The 12872-nt window shown below is 34.2% G+C and overlaps 1 protein-coding gene across 1 annotated transcript; it reads right to left on the bottom strand.

The window, feature by feature from the left end:
* Nucleotides 1–5456: 5456 nt before the first annotated feature.
* Nucleotides 5457–12134, bottom strand: LOC107627188 (agamous-like MADS-box protein AGL62). The gene is made up of 2 exons (XM_016330041.3): nucleotides 12124–12134; nucleotides 5457–6297 (listed from the first exon to the last, which is right to left on the bottom strand). Exons 1-2 carry the CDS (start codon nucleotides 12132–12134, stop codon nucleotides 5457–5459), a joined length of 852 nt encoding a protein of 283 aa, XP_016185527.2.
* Between the last annotated feature and the right edge of the window lie 738 nt (nucleotides 12135–12872).

Here is a 12872-nt window from a genome sequence, read left to right as displayed (position 1 = left end):
TTGGTAAAGTGTCAATGTGTGAGTTGAGGATGGCTTGTTGTTGATTTTGGTACATTTTGAATGATTTCAAAGAAAAGGGTTGAAATTGGCATGTTTTGATTGATTTTGAAAAGAGTTGAAAGTGGCTTGTTTTGAAAATGACACTTTGTGGTTTTGTATGAAAACGTGGTTTTTGGTCATACTTTGACGGGATATAACCTGGACTACGGATCTCTAATTTGTGCCAAATCTATTTAGAAATGAAATTGGATCCGGGATGTCCATGCCGTTCGAAGAACGGGTGAAAAATGATTTAAAATGAGAGAGTTATGACCGTCGGAAGATTGGGGGTTGAATCTGTGAATTCTGCAGCTTTTAACTTAGAAAATTTTTAGCAGAATAACCCTCTGCGCGTAGGCGCACTTGGCGCGTGCACGCCATTCTTCCAGGAAGCACCATCCACGCGTGCGCGTGGTGTGCGCGGGCGCGTCGATGCGCTGCGCCATATGCCCAGCTATTTTCCAAAGAGTTGTGCCAGAATTGTGCCAGTTTTGTGATGCTTGGGCGCAAGAGCACCCACGCGTACGCGTGGCTGACGCTTTCGCGCCGTTTGGATATTTTTCAACCCGCGCGTTCGCGCGTATGACGCTTGCGCGTCGATGAGTTTTTGGCCATCCGCGCGTGCGCGTGGAGTGCGCGTACGCGTGGCCCTGTTTTCATCCCAAAGTTGATTTTTGAGTTTTAAAAACCAAATTTCATACTTCTAAGCCTCCGATCTCACCACTTATGTCTTGAATCATTATGATATGCCTAGCATGAGAAAAAGGGCTAGTGAATGTGGTAACTTGCGAGTGAAGCAAGGGAAAAATGAATGATCAATGAGGATCAAAGATGATTATGTGAGATGCGGAGAATGGCGGTGGAAGTGCTTGTTGTGCCATGGGCCGAAGGGCCGTAATTGTTAATGAATTGGCTGGTTATGGATTTAACCGTAAGCCGGATGGCTAGATTATTGCCGTGTTACGGCGGAGCCATGATTATGGCTAAGTATAAATGCATATATGCTGTTGAATGAATTGTGAATGTTTGCACTTCCACCATCAAAGATGAGGGTTTCCCTGGGAGGAAGCAGTGGCTAGCTACCACGTGCTCCAGATTGAGACTCGAAGCTCTTTTGACCCTATGTCGTAAGTGTGGCCGGACACTGTGAAAGGCCCGGATGAGCTCGCCCCCGTAAATATTCCCCAGTTAGAGTGATGGATATGGATCATGATTATGATCAAGTTTATGATGAGTATAACTCGAGTTGGGGATGCGCGACAGAGGGACAGTCCAATGGTTAGCTACCAGGACTTGTCGGGTTGGCTCTATAACCGACAGATGATATCATCAGCCACTAGGGACAGGCATGCATCATAAGCATACTACATGAATTGTTTGAGATTGCCTATTTGACTGCATATTATTTGCTAATTGTCTAAATGCCTTATCTGTTCCTATTTATAAATCTCTTGTCTGATATAACTGTGTTTGCTATATTATACTCCTGCTGGTGGTTGGGAGGTCTGAAGGAATTGGAAAGGGAAGTATTAGTTAGATTGAAGAATCTTTAGTCAGTTGCCACTTACGGTTTAGCTTGTTTATAAGCTTTGATATTATCTGGAGGAAGTTCTAGGATTGCCTTCGGCTTTCCTCTATTATTATGTATTATATATGTGGAAGCTGTTACCATGCTGGGGACCTCTGGTTCTCACCCATGCGGATTTTGTGGTTTTCAGATGCAGGACACGAGGCTTCTCGTTGAGGCATGCTGGAGACTTCTGGATTAGTGAAGATCTTTGTTCTCGGGACTCTGTTTTGGGTTATATATCTTGTTTAGATACTTTTATCTCCATTAAATAATACAAACTGTGATGACTCCTCTTATAGGAGATTTTGGAGAATAGATTTCTGTATTTGTGTCCCTTTGGGTTTTCTTTGGGGTTTTCCTTATTTTATTATATGTATATATTGCTATGCTCGGACTGGTTATCTTCGCAGCCAGATTTTGAGTCTTGATATTCCTGTTTTTGACACTCTTTATATATATGATCTCGCGTTAGCTTATTCCTGTTCGTTACGTTATCGATCGGAGTGTTGCGCTTTCGAGTTACGGTTTTTGTTTACCCATTTTTCTATAAAGGCTCCTAGTTATAATCAATTATTCATACTACTATACGTACTAAATTTTGGTTTTAGAGGTCGTAATACCTTGCCATCTCTGAATTATGACTTAAGCATAAGACTCTGTATAGTAGGGTGTTACACCTTATGTCATGTCAATAGAACAGAAAAAAAAAAGTTCAGAGTTATCTTCTTTTTCTCTCCTCCATTGCATGTCACGCTGCTTTTACCCCCTGATGAAGGGGAGAACTACGATGGCCTTCTATCACTTCATAGCGATTTTAATTAGTTAACTTTAGTATTTTTTAGACTCAAATTGACAGGGACGACTCTAATGTTATGTGTTTAAAAGGTGAAAGATAATTTTATATTGAATAATTATTTAAATTAGTTTTTAAAGATTTTAAAAGTAGATATTTTAGTTTTTAATATATATATATATATATATATATATATATATATATATATATATATCAATTTTTAAGATTTTACTTTTGTCAGACAAATCAGTTTTCAATTCATTTTTCGAATAGTAATTATTCATATCAGTTTTCAAGAAATTTAAAAGCGGATATTTTAATCTCTAAAAAAAATTAATACACAGATTAATTCTCAATATTTTTTTCTATTAGACATAACAGTTCCTGTCTATTAAAAAACGTAATAAAATTATTATTATTATTATTATTATTATTATACAATAATACTGTACCATAATTTTTTTATATTTTTTGAAAAAAAAAATAATAATTTTATTCATTAGATTCTTTTAGAGAGAGAGAGTCACTCAACAATAACAACAATAATTATAATAATAATAATAATATTCAATAAAATTATTAAAAATTATTTTACAAGAAATTTAAGACCGAAATTATTTGATATTTTTATATTTAATATAATAAAAAATATCCTATTTTAAAAAGCATGTTTGTATTAAAAAATATTTTAATTTGGATTTTAAAATATCATTATTCACCTTACTTATTTCTAACGAAAAGAGTGTATTAATATGCTAGTGTCATCATCTACATGCATACAGCTAAGTTAATAATAATAAAAACCGATATATAATAAAAGTAAAATAGACGAGGACTGTTTTGTCTGACAAAGAAAAACCTTGGAGATTGATTTGTGTATTAATTTTTTTAGAAACTAAAATATTTGCTTTTAAAATTTTTAGAGACTTGATTTAGATAATTAATCTATATTTTTTAATTTTGAGGGATGAATTTGTTTCTAATTAAAAGGTGAGAGATTTATTTGTTTTTTTTTATTAATTATTAAAGTTTTTGCTTTTTGAATTTGAGTTTACTTTGTTATTTTGGCTCCTATATTTTTCTCGTATTCAAGAATTACAAGATATAAGTTATAAATAAATTAGAATATTTTTGGTAAAGATGGGTTCAAATTAAATTGATAATAATTAAATAAATAATAAAAATCTAGATTGACTTTTAAAAAAATATTTTTTATTTTTTATTTTTTTAATATTTTTAATAAAATTATTTTTTATTTGACTAAAATTTTTTAAAAAAATAAATATTAAAAATTTCTTTTGTTTTATTTTTTTAAAAGGAATATATTATTGTTAATTTTTTAATAAATTAATATTTTTTCACTAAAAAACCAACTCAAACAAATACTAATAACCACTAACGAAAGCAAAATTCTAGTGACTGAAGATGGTCCTGGATGATGCTAATATGTCATATATGTTGTTGACTCCTCTTTAGTGTGATTGTGGCCTATACTAATCCATCACTACTACCTGCCTTTCAAGTTTCAATCACAATTGATTGGTTAGGGAGAGTTTTAAGTGTTATTTAGAGTTTTAATTTGTGGAACTTTTCTTATCTGTTTGTAGAGAAGGTTTTAGGGGTGAGCATGGGTTGGTTTAGTTCGGGTTCATGGTAAAATTAGAATTGAACTGATCAAAATATAATTGATTTGATTTGATTTGGATTTATGTTTTTTGTACATGTACCCGAATTAAACCAAACCGATTAAGAACGGATTGGTTCGATTCGGATAATTAGATACTCGATAACTTTGAAATTCATAAAAAAAATCAAATTTTTATCTTAAAAATTCAACAAGTACAATAAATATGTAACATCAATAGAAATAATCCAAACATGTTAAACACAAAATATATTAAAAACTAAACTGATTAAAATCCAAACATATTAATAGTGAATAATCTTTATCTAATGGAAAAGTCATATATATATTTTTTATTTTTTTATTTAATTAATATATGATCGGGTTCGCGGGTTAGTTCGAGTTCCGCACCCCCAAAACCGATATTCGAACCAATCTCTAATAAAGACTTTCGGTTTGGTTCGAGTTGAACTCGATTATCCATTAATTTTAGAACCAATTTAATTGGTTCAGTTCGGGTTCAAATAGGTAATCAGGTATCCGCTACCCGTGCTCACCCAAGAAGATTTCTATCCCCACATTAATCTCAGCTTTATAATTTTTTTTGGACTCTTAACCTCGATGTTTTACCCAAAAAAAAAAAAAAAAACTATTAAGGTCATCGGATCCTCTTTCGTTGAACCTTAGCAGATATGCTTTCAGAAGGTGGAAATATGCTGACCAAAAATAAACATATACAAAAGGTAGTCAGGTAGAGACGTATATATGTAGTAACATTTAATTAAATAAATAAGATAGTATAAAAATGCCGAAGAAAAATAGATATAAAAATAAAATAAAAAAAAATATATTTCATTATAATTAAAATTTTATATCATACTCCTAATAATAATATACTCATCATAAAAAATATATAATCTATTTGAAGGTATAAACATCTTCATTACTTTTTATTTTGTTCAATATATTTCTTTCTACTTAAAGCCTTTTTATAGACTTGAATATCTCAAATTCTCAATATATATAATGGTGATCTTTTTTTTATTTTAACTCATGGTTTAATGATGTACAAGCCCTAACCATATGACATTCACTTATAATAATATTATAACAGTATACAATTTCTATAAATATAGTGACACCATCCAAACAAGATAAAGCATATTAAAATATGAATATATACGCTAAATAGACCTCTGAGTGTTTCGGCCAGGGTTGTTGGCAAGCAATAAGTAAAATAAATCAAACTAAAATTCTGAACCAAATAAAACTTCACTCGTATTTTTTTTTTCTATATCTTTATGAACCAGAAACTAAATGCATATGAGAATCAAGTTATTACAAACTCACAAAACCAGAACTCGTCCGAAATTGAAGGTAATAAAGTACTATATAATTAACAGGTTCAGCAATGTGACTAAGAGCTGACGTTAATAATGGCCAAAACCAATGTTCGGAAAAAAGGAACAACCACTACTCCCATTACCATTAACATCAACCATAATAGCATTGTTCCCAGAATCCCATCTTCCTAATAAAGGATTAAGATTGTTACTACTACTACTACTAGCAATTATTCCATTATTATTGATGACGTTATTACGGGTCCAATCCCAATATTCTTGCTGTTGTGGTTGATAAACAGCGCTGAATCCACCGTGATTATTATTCAAGACTGAATTAAAATTGGAAAACCTAGTTTGCATTGGAGGCATGATTAAAGAAGGAGCAGCAAGTGGTGATGGCATCATCATTTGTTGGAACATGTTGATCTTATTGTCAGTGGCTGCAATCAGGTTCGTCTTCAACTGTTCCAACGATTCTTTGAACTTGACGAGCTCCTCCAAATCCATATCATCAATTGGATTCTCCCACCACTGCGAAAACCCTAAGCAACCGCCATTGTTGTCGCTGTTTATTTCCTTCTTGGTCTCGTCGAGTCGCTTCTTCTCTTCTTTGAGGGCTTCTTGAGCAGACTCGTACTGCGCCCTTTGGGCTTCCACGTTCTCCTTTTGCTTCTTCTTCAAGAAACGCACGTCGTTCCTCTGCGGAGGCGGGGAATCTTCTCCGTAGAGGAAGCGCCAGATCACCGCATCCGGCGACGGATACCCGCACGCATAAAGCTTTCCGTTTTGCGACGAGATGATTAAGGCGGTTTCCGCCTGGCAGAGGATGGAGAGCTCCGTGACCTTGTTGAAAAGCCCTAACTTTCTCTTGGAGAAGGTGACGTGGCGCTTGTTGCTTTGTTCAACTCTCTTGATCTCAATCTTCCTTCTACGTGTTGTGGCTTGGGAAGAAACCATTGTAGATTAGGAAAGGCGAGAAAGAAAAAGAAAGAAAGAAAAAATTGATGAAAGTGAGAGTGAGAGTGAGGGTGAGAGGGACAGTGGGGGTAAGAGAGACGTCTATATAGTTTTGGAGTGGCATGATCGGTAATTTGTTGGTAATGAAATATTTGATTAACCAAATTGGATTTGATGGAAATATGATCCCATGAAAATTTAGAAAATCTTTTTTTTCTAGGATTTTATTTTATTCTTTTTTTATCTGTGATTTTATTTTATTTTTATCTATCTTTGATCCACTAAGAATTGGTTTAGATTGGTTTTTTTGAATTAAAATCTTTTTTTAAAAAATAAAATATTTTTATTTAATTTTAAATTTATTTAAATACATCTTTTAAAAAAATTACTTTTATTAAAAAAGTATATTATTTTTTTAACAAAAGATATTTTTAATATTTAAAAAATTTTTTATAAAAAATTTATTTAAATATAAAATAGATTTTATCTATTCAAAAAAATATTTTTAAAAAAATAAAAAATCAAGTTTTTTTTAAAGACTATCCAAACTGAACCTAAATATTTATAATATCAATATAATAAAAAAAATTGGAGGTTGTCTTTCTTTTTAAAAATTTTTTTTGATCTATCTATATGTTTATATTTTTAAGACTGTTTGAATTCCTTCGGTATTTTACAACCGTATCAAAAATGTTAATTATTCCATTCGTCTTAAAATAGTTATAGTTTTTACTTTTTTTTTAAATATAACAATATATTTTAAATGTAAAACAATTTTTTAGAGCTATCTATGACTTTTGCTATGAATCTATGATCAATTTTGAGGATGTGGAGTTGATTGGAAGGAGTAATTACAAATTACTAATTATACTAAATTAGAGGGCAATAATTGAAGGAAAGTAGCCGTAAGGGTACGGGTTTAAGTGGGCTGGATTATTTGATGGGAGTTCGTAGTTCAATTCGATTTAGGTTCCATTTGATGCAACTCGTTTTATTATGTAGGTTAAATTTGAATTTTTTAAAACGCTTATTAGTTAAAAAGGTCAGATTATAGGATTTAAAAAAGTTTACGAAATTTATTGGACCAGTTCATCAAAATATTTTTTGTAAAAATAAATGATTCTAAATTTGGTTTCTTAACTATTCATTTATATTTAACACAAAATTAAACAAAATAAAAAAAATCAATTATTAAGAATAGTTAAGATTATAGCATTTTTGTTTAAAAAAAAGTTTATAAATTATAAGTATAATTATGATATATGACAAACAATTAATATATTTATATATAAATGAAAAAAAAAGACTAGAGAATAAACTATTGGTGCAGCCAATTGCAGTTAATTGCAACTAACTAGAGAAAAAAATGTCCCATGCATAAAAAAAAAGCATCCAAAAGAATTAAATCCTAATTTCACCCACACAAATTTTTATCCTTCTCTCCATAACCTTATGCGCCATTGCCGTCGACCACCGCCACTTGCACGCACTGCCATCCCACCATCGCACGCATGAATACAACATCCACCCTCCGCAGCTGCATGCATGCAGCACGCCCTCCCACTGCGAACACAGTGCTCCACACACATATAGCGCCTTTGCCGAAGGTCGCCGCACGTCGTTGCTGTTGCTGCACACCACCGCAACTTGCGACGGAATGGCCAGCAAGGAAGAAGGACATCGGTTCCCGCCACATCCAAACACCGTAGTCTGGGTGCGTCACTCTTTTACTTTTTGATTTTGGATAATTTTTTTATTAGTTTTGGATATTTTTTTCTTCTAAGTTTGGAATTTTTTTTTTATGTTTTAGATGTTTGCTCTTTTAGGATTTTAGATTATTTTTTAATGGTTTTAATATTTCTTTCTTAGTTTTAGGGTGTTCTTTTTTAAATATTTTTTGGATGTTTTATTTTGTCAAATTTTAAAATTTGTTAAATATTTTTTTATATTACTTTTTTGTGTAGTTTTAGGTGTTTTTTTTGTACATTTCAGATGTTTTCTTTTATTAAAAATTTTTATAATAATTTTTTAAATAATTTTAGAATTTTTAAAATGAATTTTAGACTTTGTAAAATGTTTTGAATTTTTTTAAAATGATTTTAGATTTTTTTTTAATTTTTTATGTTTCTTTTTGTTAGGTTTTGGATGTTTCTTATGATAGTTTGAATTTACGCTCTCTCCAAAGAGAAAATTCAAAAAAAAAAAATTGTTAGTTGACTGTACTCCTGATTGGTTACCTAGCGGGATTGATAAATGAATTATGCTTTATAAATTATTAATTATAAATTTTAAAATACATTTAATGTTAATTTAAAATTTTTAAATTTGTTGTTTTGAATTCTGATTTACGAAATCAATAATGCTCCACATCCATGTAAAAAATACATGGATGTTATCCAAATCTTTTTTGTTATACGCGCCTCTTCAATCTCCAAATCGTTTGTGATTCACGCGCCATATATAATGTAAACTTTCTATGACTTTTGCTCAACGTAAATCATCATCATCATCATCATCATCATCATCATCTTCTTCTTCTTCTTCTTCTTCTTCTTCTTCTTCTTCTTCTTCTTCTTCTTCTTCTTCTTCTTCTCTGCTCGCGTTATAGGTTTCGTCGTTCTATTCTGCTCGCGTTTTCTTTCTTGTTCTTCTTCTTCTCTACTCGCGTTCTTTGTTATCGATCTGGATTGACTTCAACGTAATAAGCTTCGTCATTCTTCTTCTTCTTCTTTGTTTTCTTCTTCGGCGATCTGGACTTTTGAATTGAAACAATGAATGAATCAACTTCAAATCAGTTAAATGGGAGCGATTTGGATTATTCAATTTTGAATCGAATTCAATGGAATGCAATCGCTAATTTTATTTGAATTGAATTGAATAGTCGGAGGTATTCTGAATCTAAATTGAATTGAATTGATAATATCTAAATTGTAGACAGAGGTGTTTTGAATTTGATTTTGTATAATGGTTTATGTTTCGTTCACTGAGTACTACACAATTGTTTCACCGTGAGTATGTGTTTCAGTTCATCATGCAGAAAGCTATTTGAATTTAATTTTATATAATGGATTATGTTTTGTTCACTCAGTACTACAGAATTGTTTCACCATAATGACGTTTTTGGTTCACTATGCAGAAAGCTGTTTGAATTTCAATTTATATAATGGATTATGTTTCGTTCACTCAGTACTATACAATTGTTTCACCATGAGTACTGTGTTCGGTTCATTATGAAGAAAGCTGTTTAAATTTGATTTTATATAATGTATTATGTTTCGTTCACTCAGTACTATACAATTGTTTCACCATGAGTACGTGGTTCTGTTCATTATGTAGAAGCTGTTTGAATTTGATTTTATATAATGTATTATGTTTCGTTCACTCAATACTATACAATTATTTCACTATAATGACGTGTTCGGTTTATTTCTGTTCTGCACAATTCAAAACTCTTCCTCCTCACCTTCTACTGCTTCTTCACCAGAGAGAGAAGGAGGAAAAGACAAAAAAATACAGCAGCAACAACAACAAAAGAATGACGATAAGGAGAAAACACGTGAAGAAGAAGGAACGCAAAAAATAAGGAGGAGAATGAGGAGGAGGAGGAGGAACACGAAGAAAAAGGCGACGAAGAAAAAGACGCTCCGTATGTAAACGAGCGTGAGAAGAAGAAGAAGCGCGGGAGAAGAAGAAGAAGAAGAAGAAGAAGAAGAAGAAGAAGAAGAAGAAGAAGAAGAAGAAGAAGAAGAAGAAGAAGAAGAAGAAGAAGAGAAGAAGAAAAAGAGAAGAAGCGTTGGGCAAGAGCGGTCGTTTCGTGTGTGTTGGGCGCGTGTATTTTACGTTTTATTTAATGGTATTAGGTTTTTTGGGTGTTGAACTAACTTGAATAGACTTGAATACAAAATTACATGGATGTGTAGCATGAACCTTATAAAATAGGATTTTTAAATAGACTTATGGATTTGTTGGATTTTAAATAGGTCGAATTCGAGTCTGAAAAAAGTCTGTAAAAAATAATAAATTTAAATTTAAATTATTTATTTATAATATAAACTACCTGAGATAGGGTATTCATGGTTTAACTGCCAGAAGGTGAAGCTGCCAAAGAGTTGTGGGTATGAGTTCCAAATGCAATATGGATCAATCGGATGGTCTGTTGGTGCAACACACCGAACCGGGTTACAAAACAACCTTTCCATCTTTATTGACCGAGTAGCTGGACAAAGAACAATCTTCCGTTATGTATGAGCTATCAGAAGTTGAGGCGAAGCGGTGGAGTGCTGCACCCTAGATGGCGAAAGGCTTTCCTAAGTTTCCAAGGAAATACAATCGAATAGGAGAAGAAGAAAAAGAGTGAGGTCTTTCCCAAAACAAATAGTGAGATTTCGGATGTTCTATATTAGAGTTAGAAAGACAGATAGGCATGTCTGACCAAAAATTTTATCCACCCAATAGTGTCCAATTACAAACAAAAAAGAAGGTCGGTCCCGTCCCACGGGTTAGTACCGTGAGAGAAGGGTGAAAAGAACCCCATCACAGGTTGCGCCTCGGAAAGCGTAGACGAAACGCACGGTAGCATTCGTGGTGGTGCTTCAGAATTCCAATGTACTGCGTCCAATCAAAATTAAAATCAAAGTTCAGTTTAGCTAAGTCAAATTTTATTCTTATGCAAGAGTAATGTGTTACGAGATAGAAGAAGTAAAAAGAAGAAGATTTTTATTGTAAATTATAAATCATGTTCCAAATAATCCAATTAGATTGCTAAATTTAACAACAATCTTAAATTTTACGCGTAGTATGATTGTGTGTGTAATATGAGATTTTTACGGCTAGTACTAGTATATTATATTGAAATAGAAAGAAAATTTTGACTAATTGAAACTCTTTCAATTCAATTTCAAGTTTTAATATTGAGGTCATACAAGTCTTTTTGGCTTACAAGTTTTACAAGTTCAATAAAACACACGCATTATACTTAATTAACGCATTACACACTTCCACATTCAAGAGTAAATAAAATACACGTTATTCAACAACTTCTTGTTTCCAAAGCGCGCTACTCACCATGCATTATGAACGACTCTTCTTCTTCTTCCTCCATGAAAATAATTTTCTTGCCAAATTTGAAGATAATGGAACTTCAAAAATACACCCAAACGATTACAGAAATACACCCCAACGATTATAGAAATACACCCAAAGAATTACAGAAATACACCCAAACTATTATAGAAATACACCCAAAGGATTACATAAATACACCTAAAGGATTACAAAAATGCACCCAAAAGATTTAAGAAATACACCCAAAATTTGTTGAAGTACACCTTATGCATATTTCAGAACTCTTTCTCTTTCTCCTCCTCATCTTCTGCTGCTTCTTCTTCTTCAAAAACGATTTCAGAGCTTGATGTCAAAAAATAATGGAAATCGAGAATAACGAAGAAAGAAAACAGATAGAAAAGTACGTAAATGAAGAAGAAGAACAGAAAGAGCAAGAAGAACCTGCAGCAAGAAGAAGAAGAAGGAGAAAGAGAAGGCAAGAAACGAAAGAAAAGAAGAAGAAGAGGAAGAGGAAGAAGAACGTGCAAGAAGAAGAACGAGAAAGAGAAAGCAAGAAACGAAAGAAAAGAAGAAGAAGAAGAGGAGGAAGAGGAAGAAGAACGTGCAGCAAGAAGAAGAAGAAGGAGAAAGAGAAGGTAAGAAACTGTTACGGCCCAGCCCAGGACTCCTGCGGGTCAACCCGACCCGAGCTCCACCCGGCCCGGCTGCGCGCCCTTCAACCGACCCTGACACGCGTCCCATACAGCTCACACACAGCTATGGGACAGCGTCCCTGAAAATATGGGCCTGACCTCCAGAGGGGCCCAGGACTGACATGTATATAAGGGGAAGAATGGCTCTTCCCCCAAGGTACGTCACATTTCTCACATCACCCCTCTTTCCGCCTGCACATTGTCTGACAAGAGCGTCGGAGTGTCTTTGCAGGTGGCACCCCCCTTTCCCCACTCAAAGTGCTCAGGACCTCGCACCATTTGGACTGGACGACAGTGACCAGACGAGCCCCATCATCACTCCGAATCCTGACCCGAACCGTCCGGTAGCCGACCTACCGAACATTGGCGCCGTCTGTGGGGACCGTCCATGGACTTCGTACTAGTCCAGACTGGGACCAGCAGCGAGGCCGCGCCTCCCGTGCTTGGGGGAGGCACCGTTTCGACAGAAACCCGACAACAGCAGAGGTCGCCTCCGAGGGATGCGACGCAGACTCATGAAAGACGCCCCTTCGGAGGAACTGGCGACAACCACGCCAGGATAATGCAAGAGTTGTGCCATAGGATGCAAGACTTAGAACGCCGGCTAGCCGAAAGAGAACGCGACCAACGCACCCCGGAGCGAAGCCCCACCCGTTCCCGTTCAAGGAGCCGCTCGAGGCGCTCACCCAGCCCCCAATACGAGTCGGAGAGCACGGGGGGACGGGGACGAGCCAGAAGAAGAAGTCGAGACCCCATCATTTACGCCAGACACGAGAGACGGCGTGCG

This window comes from Arachis ipaensis, chromosome B2 (assembly GCF_059453495.1).
Source record: "Arachis ipaensis isolate K30076 ecotype BB chromosome B2, ASM5945349v1, whole genome shotgun sequence".
In the NCBI taxonomy this organism is placed as follows: Eukaryota; Viridiplantae; Streptophyta; class Magnoliopsida; order Fabales; family Fabaceae; genus Arachis; species Arachis ipaensis.
The sequence above is the reverse complement of the archived record's forward strand: the minus strand, read 5'-3'. Positions and strand labels throughout refer to the sequence as shown.